Here is a 24,906-nt window from a genome sequence, read left to right on the forward strand (position 1 = left end):
TTTCAAAAATGAAGTGTTTTTAAATGAAAAATCTAATATGTTATTGCTTTTGAAGCTTGTGTCCTATAGGTACTCACACATATATTTATAGAATAAAGTCAAAATTAAATACAATATAAAAATAATATTAATCAATAACCAATTTGATTCATCTCAAAAATCATAAATCTGTGATTTTGTAAAATCTACTCCTATTCTTGAGTTGTAAGCATTTAATGATTCATGATCACAGATCTGTGAGTGAATGAAAGATTTTAAATAGCCTATGTTTCAGTTTACTCACTCTGTATTGTAGCGATACTTCTCATACGGTTTTATAGCACAACAATTTTTGTTAGGTCCACCTCTATCCATAGCCCAAATAATATCCGAATCTGAGGAATTTGCATTTTTCTTGAAATCCAAGAATCATCATGGATTTTTGCAAAAACGGTCAAAATTAAAATTGCTCAAACTCTCAGGAATGACAGTAGGTACTTGATGAGAGGAACAATACTAGTTTGCCAATGTGATGGCAAAATTCAATCCCATTCTTGAGTTATAAGCATTTGATGATGAGTGATTTTTCTGATCTGTGAGTGGAGAGAAGATTTTATGTTTCAGTGAATAACTCACTCTGTATATTACTGTGTAATTTATAGCACAACACTTGTTAGGTCAACCTCTATCCATAGCCCAAATATCCACCAAATTTGGGAGATTTTCATTTTATCCATGAATATTAAATTATGGATTTTTGTAGAAATGGTCAAAAATTGAAATCTCTTAAATTCTCAGGAATGATAGTACTTGACGAGAGGAACAATATAATGTCATCACATTGGCATGCAAAAAGTATCTCAGATTCGGTTGATTCTCACACCATGTCACTCACAGTGCTTGACCTGAGAAATGTTTTATAGCTCTGAACAATAAGTTATAATATTATGGTTATGCATATAATTATTATCAGTAGGACTGGCCACTAACGGTAGGGCACACATCATGATACACATGACGTCAAACATTTTGTTGTCTCATCACAGCGACAGGCTTCGAGCAATATGTTTTTTGGTTAGGGTTTTGTATCTTTGATCTTTTGTTGTTTTTTCTTCGCTGCTCTATTTGAGGTTAAATTATTTTTGTATCATTATAATTTGTAATTTTCCAGAAATTTATTTATTGCTATTAGTTGTTTATTTCATGTTAGAAGCCTTTCATTGATGACAAAACATGTGTGTGTGTGTGTACATGATAGACATGCATGTCCTACTGTTAGTGGCCAGCCTAACATAGATACTATACTACTAGACTATAGTATTTTTACTTTCCTTGCCCTATTACCATAGGTAAGGAAAGTATTGCTTTCCGAAAAAAAATTAAGGTACCCAAATTTCTATACGTTTCAAGGTCCCCTGAGTCCAAAAAAGTGGTTTTTGGGTATTGGTCTGTATGTGCGTCTGTGTACACGATATCTCATCTCCCAATCAACGGAATGACGTGAAATTTGGAACTTACGATATAAGTATCCTACACGAACAATTTCGATCTGATGCTATTCAAGATGGCAGCTAAAATGTGGTCAAAAACAGGGTTTTTTGTGATTTTCTCAAAAACGGCTCCAACGATTTTGATCAAATTCATACCCAAAATAGTCATTGATAAGCTCTATCAACTGCCACAAGTCCCATATCTGTAAAAATTCCAGGAGCTCCGCCCCATCTATGCAAAGTTCGATTTTAGATTACCAAATATCAGGCTTCAGATACAATTTAAACAAAAAGTTGTAAGTGGAGAAGATTGAGCATGAAAATCTCTACAATTAATGTTGAGTAAAATTTTCACCTAAAATTTTAAATAAGCTCAAAATTCGAGAAAATGTTATTATTTCAATTGCAAACTGTTGATTCTATTAAACCATTCACTATGAAGAGATAGCAGACTTCGTGTGTCTCCAGCGTTATAGTCCTGTCACCAGCTGGCTTAGATCTTCAAATAGTAGACTTGAGATGCGCGTGAAAACTAGCGTCGGATGATTAATTTTCATAACGGCAAGGAAAGTTGTGTGTGTGCGCCACACCAGATTTTTTCTTTAAGGCTACTTTTAATATAAATCTCAGTACCCTTATAAATTATTTTGTCACAACATGTTTCCGACACTAATGACATGTCAAAAATGAAAATGGCAACAGTGTCCGAAACATGTTGTGAAAAAATAATTCAAAAGGGTACTGAGATTCATATTTTTATTCATACTAGACTATTTGTTGAAAAATCGTCAAAAGGTAATAAAACTCTTGAACATATGTAGATGATTTTATGAATGCAACAATGAACATAAATATTCACGATCTCTACTTCAGCAATAATTCCTATCGAAACAATCTATTAAGCAATCTCATGATAAAGGAGGTAATGCAGAATATGTACAGAAAAGAACATCAACATGAGATTACATACATAGAGTATTTTTAACACGTATAAAATAATCGAGAATTGATACAAAACAAAAAAAAATTATAATAGAATAAATGCAGATGAGGGAGATGAATAAGATTATCACCCTCAGATAAAAAATCACAGAAAGGATCATGTGGCCTTCACATTTTACTGGTTTTAGTTATAACTTAAAATTAATAGTTGCTATACTAGATCAATATGACATCGGCAATACGGCATCTTGTTGATAGCAACTATGAGTTTCTCTTTCATAATGTATGGATGTAGTTGCTTTCTGTATGTACAGAGCCTAAGGTTTCATGTATTCTATTAAGACATTTTACTAACATATTCAGTGAATTGGAAACAATGATTATTTTAATGTAGGCTAATTTATAAGAATACAGTAAATATCAAACTTACTGATAGACGATAAATATATAGCTATACAAAGCACCATAATATAGCAGGCCTACTAAAATGGCACCACTAAAATAATTACATAATTTTCTTTCTACTAATGCACATGTTACAAAACAAAACTGATACAAAAAATATAATTTTATTAAAAAAAACACGAAAACTGTTTCTTATATTCAATAGTATTAAGAATTGTTCAAAGATATTAGTTTAATAATAATTGTTAATTAGTTTAATATTAGATTGTTTACAAACACAATACCCAACTAAAGCTGCGTTTACACCAAAGTTATCAACAAAATGTTAATAACTTAATCCTTATAGATTCTATTAGATTGAACGGAACTTGACAAACACATATGTTCATCATGTGTATGATAAGTTATGTTCAATCTAATAGAATCTATAAGGATTAAGTTTGATGTAACCGCAGATTAAACATTTTACTTTCGAATCAAAACTTCACTAATGGATTTTATTGTAGAGTGTAATAGAAAATTTAATTGTGAATCCTGATCCAATAAAATTTAATATCACAGTATTCGGGTTTGATTGAAAGAGAAAGAACATTTTTTATTATTTAAAAAAGGTAGTATGAAATAAGTATGTTATTACATGGCCCTCCTTATGTGTGAATTACAGAATTCGTCAAGTTTATTAATTTACTCATAGACAATGCATATAATTCGAGTAGAAATAACAAATATTTTGCCTTCGGTTTTCAAACAATAGTCTTCGTTAATAACAAATGAAGAATAATGATGATAAATTTTCACATTTTCCATTATTAGAATAAATACAGGCCTTGAAATATCGTCAAGCAATAGTTTTCATCAATGACTACAAGATGACATTAAATCAAGTTTTGAAAATTAGTGACATTCTTTTTTCTTCCCCACATCCTTCTTTCCCCTCTCATCCCTCAAGGACCACTTTAGAATATCAACAAAAATGTTATTAATCTTCATAAAGCATATTCTCAGTGCAAAAAACTTCTAAAAATTAAATTATCAAATTATTAAAAATTTTGGTATTTTCAACTTAACTAGAAAACAATGTAAACATTAGATACATTTATGTAGAATTCAAACACACGCATAACATTTTTACAAGATATCACATAAGTAAATCATATCCAATACCTTATAATACGAACATGATATTAAACACTATCAGGTATATTAACAAAAATAATGTCTCTTTTTTAAAATCACAAATATGGACTGTTACAAAATACTATAAACTAGATTATATACACTACTAGTACAATTTGAACAGTGATCAACAATATTAATTATTTCTACATTATAGTTCATCACTCATTTCAATCTTTCATCTCTTTTATAATAAAGCCTATTATATTGTAAAATAAAACAGTTGGTACCCTTTATATCATTGATAAGACCACACTAAGGCTATTTATTCTCTGGTGTCAAAATTAATGAAAAAGGACTAAATAACAAAATGTTATAATTACTTTTTATATCTTATCCTTTTTATCTTATTTTAGACCCTTCCCTACACCTACCCATGGAAAATATACTACTTTAAATTGTTTTTCTCAAATAGTGCACGTGTTCTACCTCCTTTTTCAATAATTACAATAATGTGGATGGGACCCCATTCCAATCAAGGTTCAATGGAGAGGTCAAGACAATAACAATGTTAATAATTATGGAACAGTCATATACAGTCTCAAATTTACATTTGAAAATCAGAGTACAAAATAATTTGGAAAATACAAAATAGATCAAAAAAATACAAGTACCGTACATTAAATTTAAAGAATCCAATCTAGTTCTAACAACCTTATCTCTAGAAGCCCTAATATTTTGATTTAGTACTTATTATTACAGGTCAGAGGCGAGCATCAGTTAGTTTAAAAATGACTAGGCTATTATAGCCTACTAAAGTATTCATACCAATCAATATCACTCAATAGGCCATATTGTGCAATGCATCATATTTTATCATGCTCTGACCTCTTTCCAAGAGTCCCAAGAGGTCCCAATTGATGCGGATTATCTATGATACTTTACTCTACTGCACTTGCAAATATTATTCAAGTATAAGAAGATGTGACAATGCACTACAGTCAAAACTGAATATTGGGGTCTGAGCCTAAGAACCCATATTCAAGAACAATAGTACATTACATAGATAAATAAAATAGTAGTACAAAAATAGATTGCGAATTCTATTCATGAACCTATTATTTTATGAAACCTGAGAATTCTATGCATGAGCCTACTATTTTTTGTAACTCACAGGTGTGGGGAAGTTATGAACAACCTTAATTCAGCAATCAGAGCAATATATAAAAAATTAAGGACATAAATAATCAAGTAGGTATGATGACTGGAGTGATTTTATCCCAGTTGCTTCTACCCAAACTTATAAACAATGAATTGATCAGAAAGCAAATCAAAAACTACAATTCTAAACTCACTCACAGTAACAACATCATGAGTACTTGGGAACGAAAAATCACATTTATTTGGCTCGGGATTTCCCAAAGTGAACAGTTCAGCATCTCGTTTCCAGTCCAAAACATGTAGTGTATTGTCAAATAGAGAGCAACTCACAGAAATATTCTCAAACACAGTGTACAATTTTTTCGTCAAGATGAAACTGTAAGCCATTCTCCTGAAGCAAGAGTCAAAATTCTATAACTGTTTTTCAGAAATTCTTTGACAAAAATGAAATCATCATAGGCATAATTTATTGTACAAGGCTTGGATGAATCATACTTAGGAAAATAGATGATGGCATAACTCTGTTTATCGTGTACTAGGATGTAGTTATGGTGCATTTTAATACTAAGAAAAATGAAGCGCTTGTTTGAATGCAGATCCTGCACTCGGCAAACAAGAGAGGTAAAAGTGTGTTTGAGTGTACTGTTTGCATCATTTGTCAAGTTGTGAATTTCAATTCCAGATTTTATTCCAGCATTGAATGATTAGGCAACCATTGCATAAACTTATCTTTTGTACAGAGGATTTATTGCACTTGGATTGATTCATGTTGACTCATATTGATTCATGTGACTGTTTGCACCAAACTTTCAGGTAATCCTATTGTTGATACGACAATGTGTTCTCTGTCCGTTGTGAAAGAACTGTCATTTGGAATGGCATGATTGTCTTTTTCAAAAGTTTCGACTTCACTATTCGACCCCAGGGTGGCATTATAGTATTTCACAGTTCCGAAAGATTCCAGCCATTCATGACACAAACATTCTGTATGTTGTATGGGGGATGAATTTCAAATAGAAAATCTATCGTTTTTCTTAACTCTGCATCAATACGTATCAAACAAAAATGAAACGGGATACGAGTTCCTTTTTTGGCCATAAATACAGGGTAAAAGAGGCACTGATCATGATTAAAATTTGACGGAAGTACTTCTATAGTAGGAACCTGGGCACACTCAAAATCATCACTGATTGACAAACGATGGACAGAGTATATTCCATTTTCCCAATTATATTTTAGTTGTGCATATTGCCTTTGTGTGTAAATTTTGATTGCCCTACTCCACATCTGACTAACATCGCTACAATATTCCAGATCACTCGCTGTTAGATGTGACAAGATCATATCTGTCAATTCTTGTGGGAAGGAAGCTACAAAATCCATTGTCTCCAAAGTAATCTTGTCAAAAAAAGATAATTATCTCATAAAACTGATGTAGGTAGATGCAAAAATATTATGATTTAATAGAAAAGGCAGTGCAAGGAGTATAATGGGCACTAAGGATCTAGGCTTGAGGTTAGGTAATGAAGCCATTCTGTGAGACGAGACAAGCTACAGTTTCAATCTAGTTCCAGACCAGAGTATTTGGATGAGATTTTGTAGATCTTAACTGTTTTTGAATGGAGATGACTTCAAGCTGTATGTAGCACAACAGGACGACACAATACTTCACCTCTAAACTTTCCACAACAAAACATTACAACAGTCTATCCATTTAATGGAAATGAGAGCCAAGCTGAATAGAGACATATAAGAGTGACAAATCAGCAGTAAAGCATTAAGTTATTATGACTAACGAAATTTCGATTAAGGATTCCTCGTTTTTTAAGAACATTGGTACGAGTTGTTGAGATCTAAGTTACGTTTTGGTGGAGAGAAAAGCACATTTATCAATAGCCCTCCACATCTCATGAAGAAGAAAAGTGTATGAGAAAATAAAACCACAATTGACAAACCATTCAATACAGATATACAGCCACCAAAGTAGCACAGATCAAATTATTATTCCAGAATATAAGACATTCAGAAGATTTGGAGTAGTAGGCCCACTACTGTCATATACAATTAGAGTAAAAAAATACCTAAAAACCTATATTATTAAATTCACAGAATCAACAGCAAACCAGAGTTATCCTCCACTTCAGCCAAACTTGAATACTACTACTTGATTGGAAGAGGTATCAACAATTACAATTCTCATCTCAGTCACACTAGCAACGACATATTCGTCACTTATTTGATCAGGGATTGCCAAAGTAAGCAGTTGGGTATTCCTTTCCCAGTCAAAAACTTGAAGTGCTTTGTCAGACAGATTGCGAATCACAGCAATATTATCAAACACAGTCCACAGTTTTACGGCGTTATATGGAATGTCTGACCACTTTCCTGTGACTAGATTCAATATTCTGTATTTATGTTTGAAAACTTCTTTAACAACTATATAATCATCATGTGCACGTTGAATTTCACGAGGAAAAAATGAGTCATACTTGTGGGAAAAGATGATGGAGTAACTCTGTTTACTGATTACTTGGATGAATTTGTAACCACATTTGAAAATCAGGTAAATGAAATGCCTGTTTGAATGCAGGCTTTCAACTCCTCCATCAACAGAGAGAGTGTATTTGAGTGTGGACCCATTGTTTCTTTTCAAGTTGTGAATTTCAATTACAGAATTAGGCTCAGCATCGAATGAGTTCGAGATGACCAGACAACCATCAAATAAACTAATATGCTGTGAATAAAAGGCATGGTACTTCTGCTCGAATTTTAGTTCAAGAGTATGTATACACCAAGCTTTCACATATCGCTTATTATTTGAAACAGCTATGTAGTTTCTATCCATTTTCGGGGAAATAGATCTACCAATAATGTGATCCGTATTCCATCTATCAATAGTTTTCATTTCAGTGTTAGGCGCTAGTAAGGCATTGTAGTAATGCAATGCTGCTAAAGATTTATCAAAACTAATCCAAATTATAGATCCTCCCATGATACATAATTCATTTATGTGATCGAAACCAGTGTATTGAAAATGATTGATTGTCTTCCTCAACTCTGCATCAATTTGAACTACAGAAAAATAAATTGGTTGTCTAACTCCTTTTTCGGTCGCATATGCAAAGAAGTAGGGGCATTGGTCATAAGGGTAATTGGAAGCAAGTTCATCGACGACGCCAAAAACTTTTAAATATGAAAACTCGTTACTTATGGGAAAACAATGAACAGAGTATTTTCCATTTTCCCAATTAGATTTCAAACGCGATATTTGTCGTTTCTGAAAACGTTTGATTGTGCTGCTCCAAAGCTGGCTCACACTGCTACACTTTTCCAGATCATTTGACGACAGAAGTGACAAAATCATATCTGTCACTTCTTCAGGAAAGGAACCAACGAAGTCCATTGACTCGAAACTTATCCTGTCAAAAAAGAAACAACAAAGCTAATTATCTCACGGTTTATACAACCGTTATCAACACATTGAAAAAGTCATTTTGAACAATCATTGTGTATAAATTATCATTTTATTGGAGTGATGTTCACACAATATTGATGCACTTGGGTAGTTAATGGAGGTGATTCTGTGATATGAGAGAAACTACAACTCTAGTCGCTTTAAAAACTTGTTCGGGAAGAAATTTCAAAGCTCAATATCCATTTAAAATGGAGATATTATCAATCAATAATCTTCACAATAGGACAACACAGTGTTTCAATTGAGAATCGATGCAATATGAATTGATACGCATTGATTAGAAAATTATTGAACTATTTGTATAGTACAAAATGTTCTACTTCCAAACCATCCAGAATAGGAGGTATTAGGTTGAGAAATACTGGTTTGCTTTGATTGAGAACAATTGTTCCATTTTCTTTCATTTCAATGAATATGTACCATCAGTCCGATGATTAGCTGAAAAACTGTTAGAAATTTGAATAATGATGGCTTTTTGAGGAAAGACGGTCTTGATATTTTCAACAACATTTGTAATAGTAGTAGGAATATTCACCCTGACAACATAATATATTTTTTGGAAGCTACAGGAACCTTCTTATGATAACCTTCCACACAATCTATGATGACCAGGTCTATCAGGGAATGAATCCCTGTTGACAAAAACATTAATTAAGTTTTGACAAACAAAATTTTGAATAAGGATTTCCTTGTTTTTTAACAGTGGTCGGAGTTGTTATGATATTCATCTTGATAAGCTACGTTTGTGGAGAAAAGCACATTAATCAATAACCCTCCACATCTCATGAAGAAGAAAAGTATATGAGAAAATAAAACCACAGTTGACAAACCATTCAATACAGATATACAGCCACCAAAGTAGCACAGATCAAATTATTATTCCAGTATATAAGACATTTAGAAGATTTGGAGTAGTAGGAGTACAACAGTCAAATTGAATAAATAAAAAAGAACCTGAAAACCTATATTGGAAGACAAAAGTTCAAAAATGCTTTCTTCTTTTGTTAGGGTGGGTCACTAACGAGACAGGAAATGCATGATGAACATGCATGATACCCATGTCGGCATACATTGTTGTGTCATTCTTCACAGGGAAAGACTTGGAGCAAAAATGATTGAGGTTAGGTTTCTGTATCTCTGATTTATTGTTATTTATTTTTTCTTTGCTACTCTATTTGAGGTTAAACTATTTTTAAAATAATTATAATTTGTAATTTTCCAGTGATTAATTTATTGATGGTTTATTTTATGTTAGAAGCCTCTCGCTGATGATAAGACATGCATGATGGACATGTGTGTGTGTGTGTGTGTGTGCATGCATGTCCTACCGTTAGTGGCCAGCCTAACACATTTGGATTTCATTCTTGGGAGAATTACACATAAATACGAAATCATGTCCGAATGATTTCAAAACAACACCGAATCCTACAATCAGAGCAATTAATGACAAGAAACAAATCAAGTTGATATGATAGACATTATTTTGAATCATAATCAAAGTTAACATTCACTGAAACAACAACACACAAAACTAAATCTCACAAGAACAATGTTGAATACAAGGATCAGAGCAATGACGAGTAATAAATGCAAGATATTAATATAATTTTTCTACAACAGACAAGGATGAAGGATCATAGCAATAAGTGATAAAGGCAAGATATCAATACAATTTTTCTACAACAGACATAGGCTAATTTTGATTCTTCAATCATTGTTAACATTCACAGAATCAACAGCATACCAGAGTTATCCTCCACTTCAGCCTACCCAAACTTGAATACTACTACTTGATTGGAAGAAGTATCAAGAATTATAATTCTCAACCCCGTCACACCAACAACGACATATTTGTCACTTATTTGCTTAGGGATTGCCAAAGTAAGCAGTTGTGTATTCCTTTCCCAGTCAAAAACTTGAAGACTTTTGTCAAAGCAATTATGAATCACAGCAATATTATCAAACACAGGCCACAGTTTTTCGGCATAAGATGGAATGTAAAACATCTTCTTAGTGACTAGATTCAATATTCTGTATCTTTCACATTTGGGACCATCATTCACAACTATATAATTAGCATGTACACTTTCAATTCTACAACGATGAGTCTTATAATGAGCAATATGGAATGGTGAAACATAATTGTAAGAATAGATTTGGGAGAAACTCTGTTTACTGAATACTTGAATGAATTTGTACTCAAATTTAAAACTCAGGAAAATGAAATGCCTGTTTGAATACAGGCTTACAACTTGTCCATCAACAGTGAAAGTGTGTTTGAGTGTGGACCCATTGTTCGAATCACTTTTCAAGTTGTGAATTTCGATGACAGAAGTAGACTCAGCTTTGAATGTGTACGAGATGACTAGACAACCATCAAATAAACTAATCTGCTGTAAAGCATCATCACGGCACTTCTGCTCGAATTTTAGTTCAAGAGTATGTTTACACCAAGCTTTCACATATCGCTTTTTGTATGAAAAAACTATGTAGTTACTATCCATTTTCAGGAAAATGGGTTTCCAAATGTCATTCGGATTAGAAAAGTTCCATCTATCAATAGTTTTCATTTCAGTGTCAGGCTCTAGTAAGGCATTGTAGTAATATAATGCTCCCGAAGATTCATTAACACTAGTCCACATTATAGATCCTCCCATGATACATACTTCATCTACTTCATCTACGCGACAGAAGAAACCAGCGGATTGGAAATTATTTGAACATTTCTTTCTCAACTCTGCATCGATATGAACTACAGAAAAAATTGGTCGGCAGAGAAATCCGTCTTCGGTGCCATATGCGAAGAAGTAGGGGCATTGGTCATAACGGTAATTGGAAGCAAGTTCATCGACGCCTAAAACATATGAATATGAAATCTCGTTACTTATGGGAAAACAGTGGACAGAGTATTTTCCGTTTTCCCAATTGTATTTCAAACGCGATATTTGTTGTAGCTGAAAACGTTTGATTGTGCTGCTCCAAAGCTGGCTCACACTGCTACAATTTTCCAGATCATTTGCCGACAGAAGTGTTAAAATCATATCTGTCACTTCTTCAGGAAAGGAACCAACGAAGTCCATCAACTCCAAAGTTAACCTGTCAAAAAGAAACAACAAAGCTAATTATCTCACAGAAGGCAGAATGTAGAACCGTTATGAAAACATTGAAAAAGGAATTTTGAACAATTATTGTGTAGAAATTATCATTTTATTGGAGTGATGTTCACACAATATTGATGCTCTTGGGTAGTTGATGGGGGTGATTCAGTGATATGAGAGAAACTACAACTCTGGTCGCTTTCAAAACTGAATCGGGAAGAGATTTTGGAGCTTATTATCCATTTAAAATGGAGATGTTATCAATCAATAATCTTCACAACAAGACAACACATTGCTTCAATTGACAATTGATGCAAGATGGATTGATATGCATTGATTCGAAAATTATTGAACTAATTAAAAATTATTGAATTATTTTGGTTAGTACAAAATGTCCAACACCCAAACCATCCAGAATCGTAAGTCTTAATTAAGTTAAGAAATACTGATTTGCTTTTATTGAGAACAATATTATTGTTCGTTTCTCTATCATTCCAATGAAAGTGTACAATTTGATCAATAATCAGCAGAAAAAGCATTGGAGATTTTGAACAATGATGACTTTTTGAAAAAAGACTGCCTCGATATTTTTCAACATCATTTGTTATAATAGTAGTAATATTCTCCCTGAAAACATAATATATGTTTTGGAAGTTACCAGAACCTTTTTATAATAACCTTCCACTCAATTCATGATGACCAGGTCTTTCAGGAAATGAATCCCTGTTGACAAAAACAATAAGCAAGTTCTGACAAACGAAATTTCGAATAAGGATTTCCTCGTTTTTTACCAGTGGTGGGAGTTTTTGGAATAATTATCTTAATAAGGAACATCTACGTTTTGTGGGAAGAAGCACTTTTTTAAATAACCCACCACATCTCATGATGAAGAAGAAAAGTGTATGAGAAAATAGAACCACAGTTGACAAACCATTCAATACAGATATACAGCCACCAAAGTAGCACACATCAAAAAAATATTCAAGTTTATAAGACATTCAGAAGATTTGGAGTAGCAGGCCCACTACAGTCAAATTGAATTGAAGTCAAAAATTACCTAAAAACTTATATTGGAAGACAATAGTTCAAAAATTCTTTCTTCTTTGTTAGGGTGGGTCACTAACGAGACAGGAAATGCATGATGAACATGCACGATATCCATGATGGCATACATTGTTGTGTCATTCTTCACAGGGAAAGACTTCCAGCAACATTTTTTGAGGTTAGGATTTTGAATTTCGATTTTTTGTTGGTTATTTCTTCTTCACTACTCTATTTGAGGTTGAATTATTTTTATAATGATTATAATTTGTAATTTTCCAGTGGTTTAATCATTGTTAGTGGTTATTTATATTATGTTAGATGCCTCTCCCTGATGACAAGACATGCATGATGAACATGTGTGTGTGTGCATGCATGTCCTGCGGTTAGTGGCCAGCCTAACACATTTGGATTTCATTCTTGGGAGAATTAGACTATAAATACGAAAACATGTCCGAATCACTCCAAAACAGCGCCCAATTCTACAATCAGAGCAATTAATGACGAGAAAACTAATCAAGTTGATATGATAGACATTTATTTAAATTATAATCAAAGTTAACATTCACTGAAACAACAGCACACAAAACTGAATCTTGCAAGAACAATATTCAATTCAAGGGTCAGAACAAGAAGTGATAAGGATATGATACCAATACAATTTTTCCACAACAGACATGGACTAATTTCAATTCTTCAATCATTGTTAACATTCACAGAATCAACAGCATACCAGAATTATCCTCCACTTCAGCCTACCCAAACTTGAATACTACTACTTGATTGGTCGATGTATCAACAATTACAATTCCCAACTCAGTCACACTAGCAACGACATATTCGTCACTCATTTGCTCAGGGATTGCCAAAGTAAGCAGTTGGGTATTCCTTTCCCAGTCAAAAACTTGAAGTGTTTTGTCAGACAGATTGCGAATCACAGCAATATTGTCAAACACAGTCCACAGGTTTTTGACGTTATATGGAATGTCTGACCACTCTTTAGTGACTCGATTCAATATTCTGTATTTTTGTAAATTGAAAACTTTTTTTACAACTATATAATCATCATGTGCACGTTGAATTTTATAAGGTACAGAGGAGTCAAAATTGTAGGAATACAATGGAATATAATTGTTGGAGTAACTCTGTTCACCGAATACTTGGATGCATGTGTAGCCTAATTTAATAATCAGAAAAATGAAATGACTGTTTGAATGCAGACTTACAACTTTTCCTTTAACAGAGAAAGTGTGTTTGGGAATGTAAAAGCGATAATTTCTCGCAAAACTTTTCACGTCGTGAATTCTAATTTCAGAAGCAGACTCATTTGCTTCGACTTTGGAGGTGACTAAACTATCACCAAATAAACAAATCTGATTTAAAGGAGAGCTTTCGTTCTGCTCAAATTTTAGTTCAAGAGTATGTTTGCACCAGACCTTCACATACCAGTTATCGTTTTGAAAAGCAATGTAGTTTCTATTCATTCTCAGGGAACAACTATCTCCATCGAAAAAGGTCCATTCATCAATAGTTCTCATTTCAGTGTTGGGCGCAAGTGAAGCATCGTAGTAATGTAAAGATGCTACATATTCATTAACACTAAACCAAATCAGTGAGTCTCCCATGACCCATACTTTCTGTATGTAACCTGAGAAACCAGGGTATTGACAAAGATTGATTGTCTTTCTCAACTCTGCATCAATACGAACTACGGAAAAATAAGATGGACCTAAAGTTCCTTTTTTGAGAATAAATGCAGGGTAGTAGTGGAGGAACTTGTCATAAGAGAAATTAGAAGGGAATACTTTGACATGATTACAACGTGAAAACAAAAACTCATCACTTATAGGAAAACATTGGACAGAGTATTTTCCGTTTTCCCAATTGCATTTCAAACGCGATATTTGTAATTGCTGAAAATGTTTGATTGAGCTCCTCCAAAGCCGGCACACACTGCTACAACTTTCCAGATCGTTTGCCGACAGAAGTGACCAAATCATATATGTCAATTCTTCAGGGAAGTAACCAACGAAGGCCATTGACTCCAAAGTTATCCTGTCAAAAAAGGAAATAAAACAAATATATAGCAAATGGCATGATGAACACAATAGAAATATTAATTAATAAAAACAATATAACTAGTAGTTCTGTGAACAGTAGACCTCACGCAGTATTCTCATCCACAAGAACCTGATGTCACTTGTTTTAAACGTTAACAAACTCAGTGCACGTTTGAATTTGTATTCCATATGATATAATTCATCCAGTTCCGTGATAATCTTTCTATCTGATGAAAATTAATTTTTTGCACTCACACAACTTTCCTTGCCGTTATGAAAATTAATCACCTGACGCTAGTGTACACGCGCATCTCAAGTCTACTAATTCTAAGATCTGAGCCAGCTGGTGACAGGACAATAGCGCTGCAGACAGACGAGGTCTGCTATCTGTTCATAGTGAATGATTTAATAGAATCAACAGTTGCCAACAGTTTGCAATTGAATAATCACATTTTCTCGAATTTCGAGCTCATTTTCAATTTTAGGTGAAAATGTTACTGAATATTAATTATATAGATTTTTATGCTGAATCTTTTCCACTTGAAATTTTTCGTTCAAATTGTATCTGAAGCCTGATAATTGAGAATCTGAAATCAAACTTTGCATAGATGGGGCAGTGCTACTGAAATTTTTATAGATATGGGACTTGTTGCAGTTGATAGAGCTTATTAATGACTTTTTAAGGTATGAATTTGATCAAAATCGTTGGAGCCGTTTTCGAGAAAATCGCAAAAAACCCTGTTTTTGACAACATTTTCGCCATTTCAGCCGCCATCTTGAATTGCATTTGATCGAAATTTTTCGTGTCGGATCCTTATAGTGTAAGGACCTTAAGTTCCAAATTTCAAGTCATTCCGTTAATTGGGAGATGTGATATCGTGTACACAGACGCACATACACTCATACACACACACACATACAGACCAATACCCAAAAAACACTTTTTGGACTCAGGGGACCTTGAAACGTATAGAAATTTAGAAATTGGGGTACCTTAATTTTTTTTGGAAAGCAATACTTTCCTTACCTATGGTAATAGGGCAATGAAAGTAATATTATAATTTCTCCAGCATTATTTAGTTCATTTGTTTATTTTTTATTATCTATTAAATTAGTTTTTCGAATGTGAGAATATTGATACTAATGGGCACGCATAATAATACCATGACTGCAAAACAAAATATTGAAACCAAATACCTTAAAGCTGCGATTAGACCAAAGTTATTAACAAAATGTTAATAACTCAATCCTTATAGATCATATTAGATTGAACATAACTTATCATACACATGATGAAGATGTGTGTTTGTTAACTTCCGTTTAATCTAATAGAATCTATAAGGATTAATCTATAAACATTTTGTTAATAACTTTGGTGTAAACCCAGCTTAAAGATGCATACCCCTTTTAGGTCTTTGATTGAAACTATAGACCTTATACAAATACAGTAATAGCATAGAGAATCAATAGCGTAAGTAGATATCCCATGGTATAGGGAATTTATGTCGCAACTTTTACTGTTATCTCAAGCCGATTACTGTCGATTATTGTCAATTTTTACTGTTTTGTTGGGATGATAGTGTATGAACGGCTCAATTTTGAGAGACTACCATCGTCACACAGCTGCATAGGAAAGAACTATGTCAACTATTGGCTTGGGATAACAGTAAAAGTAGCGACATAAACGCCCTATACCATGGGATATCTACTTATGCTTTCGTTCCTCTATGGTAATAGACTGGCTTCTCCACACATCAATCTGTGTAATCACTTGTCAGCTGATTTATGATGAATAATTCTATAGTCTGTTTTTTACTCTAATATTGGCATATGAAGGAGGCTCCTTTTTCCTTTCATATTATCCTTGAGATGCAAAATTTCCAAAAACCTTGTATATACGTCGACGCGCAATTTAAAAAGAAACATACCTGTCAAATTTCATGAAAATATATGACCGCGTTTCGCCGTAAATGCGCAACATATAAACATTTAAACATTAAGAAAAATGCCAAACCGTCGGCTTGAATCTTAGACCTCACTTCGCTCGGTCAATTAATAAAAATAATAGAATATTAATTAATAAAAACAATATAAAACTTGTAGTACCCTTTTATTGACCGAAGCGAAGCTGAGGTCTTAGTTTCGACTCGATCGGCTTTTGTCTGTTTGTTTGTACCGCAGTTACAGTCGCAGTTATTGTCCGATTTGGATGAAATTTGGTATGCAAGTTCTTTGAAACAAGGCGCAGAAACGTATGTGTAACGATTTTTGGTAAGACCTCCGGTTTTTTTTTGTAATATTTGAAAAACTGTAGAATAACCTCAAAAGTATCTTTGAAGATACAGCAACTCATGTTCCTACTTTTTCGCAATCACTGTTACCAGGGCATGGCGTCCAAGGCGTTTAGAGTGTAGTTAATCGTACTGTGGGACCCAGGTTCAAATCTCGTTCCGACCAGATTTTTTTTTGCAGACGATACTAATTGTTTTATCTTATTCTAATAATATATAATTATAAAATTATCATTATGACTATATAGCATAATAATATTGAAGCATCTTATTATTATTAAATTGATTTATCAAATTAATTGGATAAATTATTTTTAAAAAATCTTTAATATCAATACATAAATAACTATTATTATCTATGTTACAGATAACTCTACTATTTTAGTTGTGGACAATTTTTATAATCATAAAAATGAATCAACTAATAAATCAACATCTATTTTAGTTGTGGGCAATATTTAACATCATAAACATTTCTTCAATCTCCAACTTCTTTTATTCATAACTATCAGTTATTATTTAAGTTATTTTTAACTGAATTTTCAGTTTATCAGGTACAATAATTATTGTATTGTATGGATTTTTTGTGCATTTTTGTGTCGCTCTACAGTGTCAAGTCTTTTGTTTTCCTTTTGGTATGAGATCGGAAACCGATTTGTGAGCATTAACATTCTGCATAGGCATAACAAGCCATAACATTGAATCCACTTTTCATGAAAAACATCATTAGCAACCTCCTGTCATTGTCACCAACAAACCCATCTTATTCAGAATCACTTTCCATCTCACCATCGTCTGTGAGACGATTCATCATCTACATTTCCTACTGCATATTCCATTTTTCCGTCAGTTGAACGATTTCTTATAATTAATGATTAGAAAAGTTGTAATATATGTTTATATTGTGAATATGGAGACGATATGAAGGTACCTCCTTGATAAGTCCGGTGTCCCTGCAAACAGTGTCTCTAGCACTTTCAATGTAGAAAATAATAGATGGCATGGCTAAATCTTCACAATAATATACTGTACTAACTGGCCCTTCCCATTAGATTGAGAGTTGTATTCATGAGCGAGGTCTAATGTTTGCAGAACTACTAGTTACAACATTTTAACGACTAGTTTCGACCTACTTTGGCCATTTACAAAAGTTAATGTGAACCCCGCCTAAAAGCAGCGAGTGTGACATCATTCCAATGTGAACCCCACCTAAAAGCAGCGAGTGTGACATCGCCCCAATGTGAACCCCGCATAAAAGCAGCGAGTGTGACATTGCTCCAATGTGAACCCCGCCTAAAGCAGCGAGTGTGACATCGCTCCAATGTGAACACTGCTAAAGCAGGGAGTGTGAAATAGCTCCAATGTGAACCCCGCCTAAAGCAGCGAGTGTGACATCGCTCCAATGTGAACCCCGCCTAAAGCAGGGAGTGTGAAATAGCTCCAATGTGAACCCTGCCTAAAGCAGCGAGTGTGACATCGCTCCAATGTGAACACTGCTAAAGCAGCAAGTGTGAAATAGCTCCAATGTGAACCCCGCCTAAAGCAGCGAGTGTGACATCGCCTCAATGTGAACCCCGCCTAAAAGCAGTGGGTGTGACATCGCCTCAATGTGAACCCCGCTAAAAGGTGGCCAAATGTGAACCCCACTTACGGTTCCGGTGATGCTGTTTCCACCAATGCACTGACATGTCCTCCACTGCTTTCTTCTGATTGGTCAAAAACACAGCTTCCACTCACACTTTGTATGGGCTCCTTATCAAGTTCTGGCTCCGATTGTTTAGCCATCTTAACGCAAGTTCTGTAATATGGAAAAAAAAGATTAAATTTGGTGTAGATAGAATAGAACTTATTTATAATTGAAATCAATGATTTTCTATTACATTTTTCAAACCAGCTAGTAGGACGGCACACTGCAATGATGATTCAATGATTTCAGTCCAGTGGTTCAATATGAAACAGCAGTCCTACAAGATCTTATGTTGATGAAGTGGAATTGACAACAGAATCAGTGTTTTCAAACAATAATAATACTGAGAAAATAATAAAATAAATAGACAAATAATAGAATATATTTCATGTTCAAATTAAAGCTATTGATTCAAAGGAGAATGAAATATACGGCGTAAGTGTAAATCAATTCACACTACCTTGCATAAAATTTTGGGTTGCAATGATCTAGTGTATTATTCAAATGACAATTTTATAATAAATAAAAGTATAATTTCGAGTTTTGAAAACTTGTCCTACAATGTGAGGTTAGTAGCATAACTATAGTGAGGTTCACGTTATAATGGCAGTGAAGAAAGATAGGAGAACAACGTTGCCGATCCTCACTGTCTTGTCAATGCCTTCTAGACGGTAGCTGTTACAGGTTTATAATGTAATATTAATTGTTCATTCTAGTTTAAAATAATCAATTATATTTTATTAAGCAAGGAATTATATTTCTCAATAATTCATAATTTCATAATTAAAATGAAATATTTTGTTCAATTAATTATTAATTGTACATTGTTAAAAGACGATCTGGCAACAGAGCAAAGCGAGAGAAAGATAGTGCTATTCGCTTTGTTGAATAATAGCAATACCATTGTTAATCAAACACTGCCATTATAACGTACACCTCAATATAGCAATCAAATATTTCTATAAAACTAATTATGACCACCAGCAATTTTTTGTGATTTGACACTAGAATAAATGTTTTAGGGTGGATACTGATCTACACTTATGTAATAACAACAATGGTTTATCTGATGCGGTACATTATATACTATGTCACTGTTTTCACTTTATACTATTTTATAGGGATTTACGTACGCCAAAGCAACTCAATTTTGACACTGAAAGTTGTGAAGGTACCAAGTTAAACATGACAGTAAGGTGCATCAATTATGGTTTCTTAAGGTAGGCGCACACAGATCGTCATCGGACGATTAGATTTGATGAATTGTTTTCAATTGTAGTGCGCATGCCTACAACATACCTATATGATGCGGATAGGTATGCGCACTCCAATTGAAATTAATGCATCAAATCTAATCGTTCGATCCGTCCGATGCGTGCCATCCGTCCGATGACGATCTGTGTGCGCCTACCTTAAAAGAGAACTTCTAGTATTTAATATACATTAATGTATAATGAATACAAATTAATGTACATATTAAATTGCAGATTCAAATACTTTGTCAAATGAATAATCCCCATCACCATCATATTAGATTATTAGACACCATAAAATGAACTGATTTCTGGTAAACAATACTCCAGATATTGCAATGGTTATGACATTGACAGAAATTTATTGATTATTAGTTTCATTTATTAAGAGTAGAATTAGGACTTTAGCAATGACGAGACTTTAGTAATCTTGTAGTTGAATTTCCTGTGTGAATTTTTATTGTGAGTAATTTATTTTTCTGTTGAATAGTAATTTTCTCAAGATTTTGCTAACTTGCGTCCAGGAAGACTCAAATTTTATGTAGGATTGAAGTATTCTCATGGAACTAACTGTATTTCCATTAGCGATGGAAAATACAATAGTATTTGGGAATATTTCAAACTTGCATTTTCCTTTCCCATGGAATTGTGCTCTATCTTCAAGTGGACCGTCGTCTCGTTGGTGGAAGGGGAACATAATTTGCGTGGATAAGTTCAGTATCAATGAAGTCGCGAATCGAAAAAGATTAAAATCTAGAGGTAGCCCCGGGCCTCGAAGGCCCTAATTGAACGTATTACATGTGGTGAAATATAAGTAGTTTATCATTTTTCAAAAGGTTTGATTAGTTCGATTTCGTGAAGTTATTTAAAGTAGTTTCAATGGTGAATGTACTTTATTGTTTACTATGAACTAGCAGGTAACCCGTGCTCCGCAAGGGTCTGATTAAAAACTTGACAAACTGAAAACTTGACCTACTGAAATCTTGACGAATCTAAAATAGGCTTATAACCATCCTCTGTAAATTGAGAATCTTTATGCAAATTTCAAGATTAATCAGTCCAGTAGTTCAGACGTGTCAGTCATGTATTTCCCATCCCATATGTGATAGCCAATTTTCAATTTTCTCATTATTATATAAAAGATAACTGAAGAAGACATAATACTTGAAAACCTAACAGCATCATATCAATTTTTTTCAATACATCAATTTTAGTATCGATTAGATCCTCCACAATTTTAATCAAGCAACCTTTTGTTTCCCCAATTCCCCAAAAAATACCTACAATATTCGTTTCACTCCGAATTTGTGTCTGATAGTACATCATAACTGAAGAATATAAATTATTACCAATTTTATTGTTTTCTGTTCATATTTTTCTTATGAATTCCAATGATACAGCGTGAAACCTATGTCCATTTCATTTGTACTGGTTGCAAAATTTTACATTAAATAATTATTTGATGAAATCCAATTTCAATCATAATGAAAACAGTAGTTTCCTTAAAAAAAATTATGATAATACGTTTAGAGGGAAAAAATCAAGAACAAAAAAAAAGGGAGAATCGGGGACTCGAACCGGAAACCTCCGCTCCGAAGTCGAGTTCTCTACCGCTAGACCACGACACCACTGAAATAATAAGTCTTGTAACAATGCTATAACTTCCTCATTTAAAAAAATATTTTTAAACAATGGAACAATGTAAGCCGTATGAACTTGATGTCCCGTGAATGAATTTAAAACTTAAATTCTGAAAAATCTAGAAAAAAATTGAAATTTGGGTTTCGAGGTGCAAGAGATTGATATTTTTAAAACCGAATCTATGTGCAGAATTTGGAGATCTGAATCATTCCCGTTTTTCCGGTATGCAATCCACAAATTGACATGTTTTGATGAGAACAAACACAACCCTACTCTCTCTTATTATATAGATGTCAGTGATAATTTATAACAAGAATGAACAGTTAATACTATCCATCAGATATACCGGTATCAGCTATATTCTATAGAAAACGGAGAATCGGCAACACTGTTCTCTCATCTTTCTTTACTGCCATTATGACGTGAAATGATGCCACTATAGGACCGACAGCAATTCGACAGGCATTTGATTCTTTCTGTTCTGGGAAGCTGAAACCATTTTTATCGCATCCCTTTACATTTCAAATATTTTTCTGTGTGTGTTACGTGGGTGATATCGCCCAATATGAACCCCGCCTAAGAGCAGCGGGTGATATCGCCCCAATGTGAACCCCGCTTAAAAGGTGGCCAAATGTGAACCCCACTTACGGTTCCGGTGATGCTGTTTTCACCAATGCACTGACATGTCCTCCACTGCTTTCTTCTGATTGGTTAAAAACACAGCTTCCACTCCCACTTTGGATGGACTCCTTATCTAGTTCTGGCTCAGCTCTCCCAACGTCTAATTGTTCAGCCATCTTAACGCGACGTCTGTAGTATGGACAAAATTGATTAAATTTGGTGTGGATAGAATAGAACTTATTTATAATTGAAATCACTGATTTTCTATTCCATTTTTTAAACCAACATCTAGGACTGCATACTGAAGTTTAGTGGTTTCAATATGATACAGCAGTCCTAAAAGATTTAATGTTGATTAAGTGGAATTGATAACAGACTCAGTGCTTTCAAAAAATAGACAAATAATAGACAAATTATATTTCATGTTCAAATTAAAGCTATCGATTCAAAGTAGAATAAAATATACGGCGTACCGGTAAGTGTAAATCAATGGTCACACTACCTGGCATAAAATTTTCGGTTGCAATGATCTAGAGTATTATTATTCAAATGACAATATTATAAAAAATAAAAGTATAATTTCGAGTTGTAATAACTAGTTATACAATGTGAGGTTAGTAGCATAACTAACAATTAAATATTCCTATAAAACTAATTATGAATGACCACCAGCTATTTTTTGTTATTTGACATTATAATGAAATGTTTTTGGGTGGCTATTGATCTACACTTACATCATTACAACAATGGTTTTTCTGGTGCATTACACTATATAGGCCTGCTATTTACTGTTTTCACTTTATACTATTTTATAGGGATTTCCATACGCCAAAATAACTTAATTTTGATACTGGAAGTCGTGTAGGCACCAAGAAAAATATTAGAGAAAGGTACATCAATTATGGTGTCGAAAAGAAAACTTCTAGTATTTAAAACACATGTAAAATATATATAGCCCATCAAGTAATAGGCTACATCACAAAATACTGAATTGTTAAAAAATCACCTAGTGTACAAATCAAACTTACATCCAAATAATATATAAATTGAATAGTACCTAGGCCTATGGGCTTAAATCAAAATATAAATTGGAAATAATTGCAGAATTTGTAAGGTTATTTATAGTGCCAAAGTAACTCACCAAATTAAATGTTTGTGGGCGAGTAAACTAAATTTCTTTTAGGTAATTTTTCTCAAATTTTAACTGAAAAGCATTTTCCTTGTACGCTCACGGACCGTGAGTCACGGTAGCCGCATGCTAACTTTCCTTGTTATTGCACAAGTTGCTCAAAAGATTAATTTATGAATAAGATGCTTTTGTAGAAATGTACGGTGATATATGAAGGATACATATGCATTTATAAAACTTATTCTATAATGTAAAAGATGTGATCAAGTCAACGGTTACTTACCATTCACAAGTCGAACATCATTTAAAATAAAATTAAGCACGCTTTGAATTATTAAGAACAACAAACAGATAACGTAATAACCTATGAATCATCAACAACTCAACAAGTTTGATAGAAAGCAGCTGATCTGGAAAGCTTAAACCAGTCATAGAATAGACACGCCTAAGTCTAGCCTCTGAACCCAACATCTACTGCCAAATCTCCAAATCGTGACGTCATCATCGGATAGAAAACTTTCAGATTGTGTCTATATCAGAAGGATGTGGATAATTATTCATTAAAATGGTAAACTCCAGCTGCGCTCTCGCTGAAATAGACACAATCTGCTATGGAAAACAATGTAAATAAGGTCTACAGGAAAGTTTTCTATCCATGCTGACGTCACGACTTGGAGATATGGCAGTCCATAACTGGTCTAAGCTAAAAAGTGATACAAACTTTAAATGCAACAACATTTGAAATTGCTCGAATAAAGATTAGACAGTGATAAGTTGATCTGAACATGTATTAATAATATTTTATCATTATGTATTTTTACTTTCTTTGCCTAGGTAAGGAAAGTATTGCTTTCCGAAAAAAAAGGTACCCTAATTTGTAAATTTCTATACGTTTCAAGGTCCCCTGAGTCCAAAAAAGTGGTTTTTGGGTATTGGTCTGTATGTGAGTGTGTGTGTGTATGTGCGTCTGTGTACATGATATCTCATCTCCCAATTAACGGAATGACTTGAAATTTGGAACTTAAGGTCCTTACAATATAAGGATCCGACACGAACAATTTCGATCAAATTCAATGAAAGATGGCGGCTAAAAAATGGCGGAAATGTTGTCAAAAACAGGGTTTTTCGAGATTTTTTCGAAAACGGCTCCAACGATTTTGATCAAATTCATTTATTTATTTATTTATTTGAAAATTTACATATTTGAGGGCACCAGGAACTGAATCCCATTATTGCCCTCATAACACACATTGAGCATAATACAATTTGAAAATACCATACATTAAAATGAAAATAGAATAACTTAACTAATATACTATTGAGTTTTAGAAAAAACAAAATACAACAAAAAATAATAGAAAACCTTGCAAATATGAAACTTATAGTATAACAGATAAAAGAAGAAGAACTAAGTATGTAACTAATACTGAAAAATTCAAGAAGAAAGAAAAAAGAAATAAAGAAAAGAGAATTATGGAAACTTTGCAAATATGAAACTTATAAATAAAAACAATAAT

The 24,906-nt window shown here is 33.4% G+C and overlaps 1 protein-coding gene across 8 annotated transcripts; it reads right to left on the minus strand.

Annotated features, from left to right (window-relative positions):
- Positions 1-2,281: 2,281 nt before the first annotated feature.
- On the minus strand, positions 2,282-23,794 carry LOC111047758. 8 transcript variants are annotated; one of them, XM_039437519.1, is made up of 5 exons: positions 23,673-23,794; positions 22,288-22,449; positions 18,710-18,856; positions 14,622-14,762; positions 2,282-8,512 (listed from the first exon to the last, which is right to left on the minus strand). In XM_039437519.1, exons 2-5 carry the CDS (start codon positions 22,434-22,436, stop codon positions 7,234-7,236), a joined length of 1,716 nt encoding a protein of 571 aa, XP_039293453.1. In that variant the 5' UTR covers positions 22,437-22,449; positions 23,673-23,794; the 3' UTR covers positions 2,282-7,233. The 8 variants fall into 8 exon arrangements, with proteins under 8 accessions (XP_039293453.1, XP_039293454.1, XP_039293458.1 ...); XM_039437520.1 differs by lacking the exon at positions 23,673-23,794 and adding an exon at positions 23,402-23,665; XM_039437524.1 differs by lacking the exon at positions 18,710-18,856.
- Positions 23,795-24,906: the final 1,112 nt, after the last annotated feature.

Source organism: Nilaparvata lugens, chromosome 11, assembly GCF_014356525.2.
Source record: "Nilaparvata lugens isolate BPH chromosome 11, ASM1435652v1, whole genome shotgun sequence".
Lineage (NCBI taxonomy): Eukaryota > Metazoa > Arthropoda > Insecta > Hemiptera > Delphacidae > Nilaparvata > Nilaparvata lugens.

Excerpts from the sequence above, each read along its gene's own strand:
- LOC111047758 (XM_039437519.1), bottom strand. The coding sequence starts at position 22,436 with ATGGCTGAACAATTAGACGTTGGGAGAGCTGAGCCAGAACTAGATAAG. Across the intron at positions 18,857-22,287 it reads AAAACAGCATCACCGGAACC|AACTTGCGTTAAGATGGCTA; the intron begins GTAAGTGGGGTT and ends TCCATATTACAG. Across the intron at positions 14,763-18,709 it reads GAAACAGCATCACCGGAACC|GATAACTTTGGAGTCAATGG; the intron begins GTAAGTGGGGTT and ends CTTTTTTGACAG.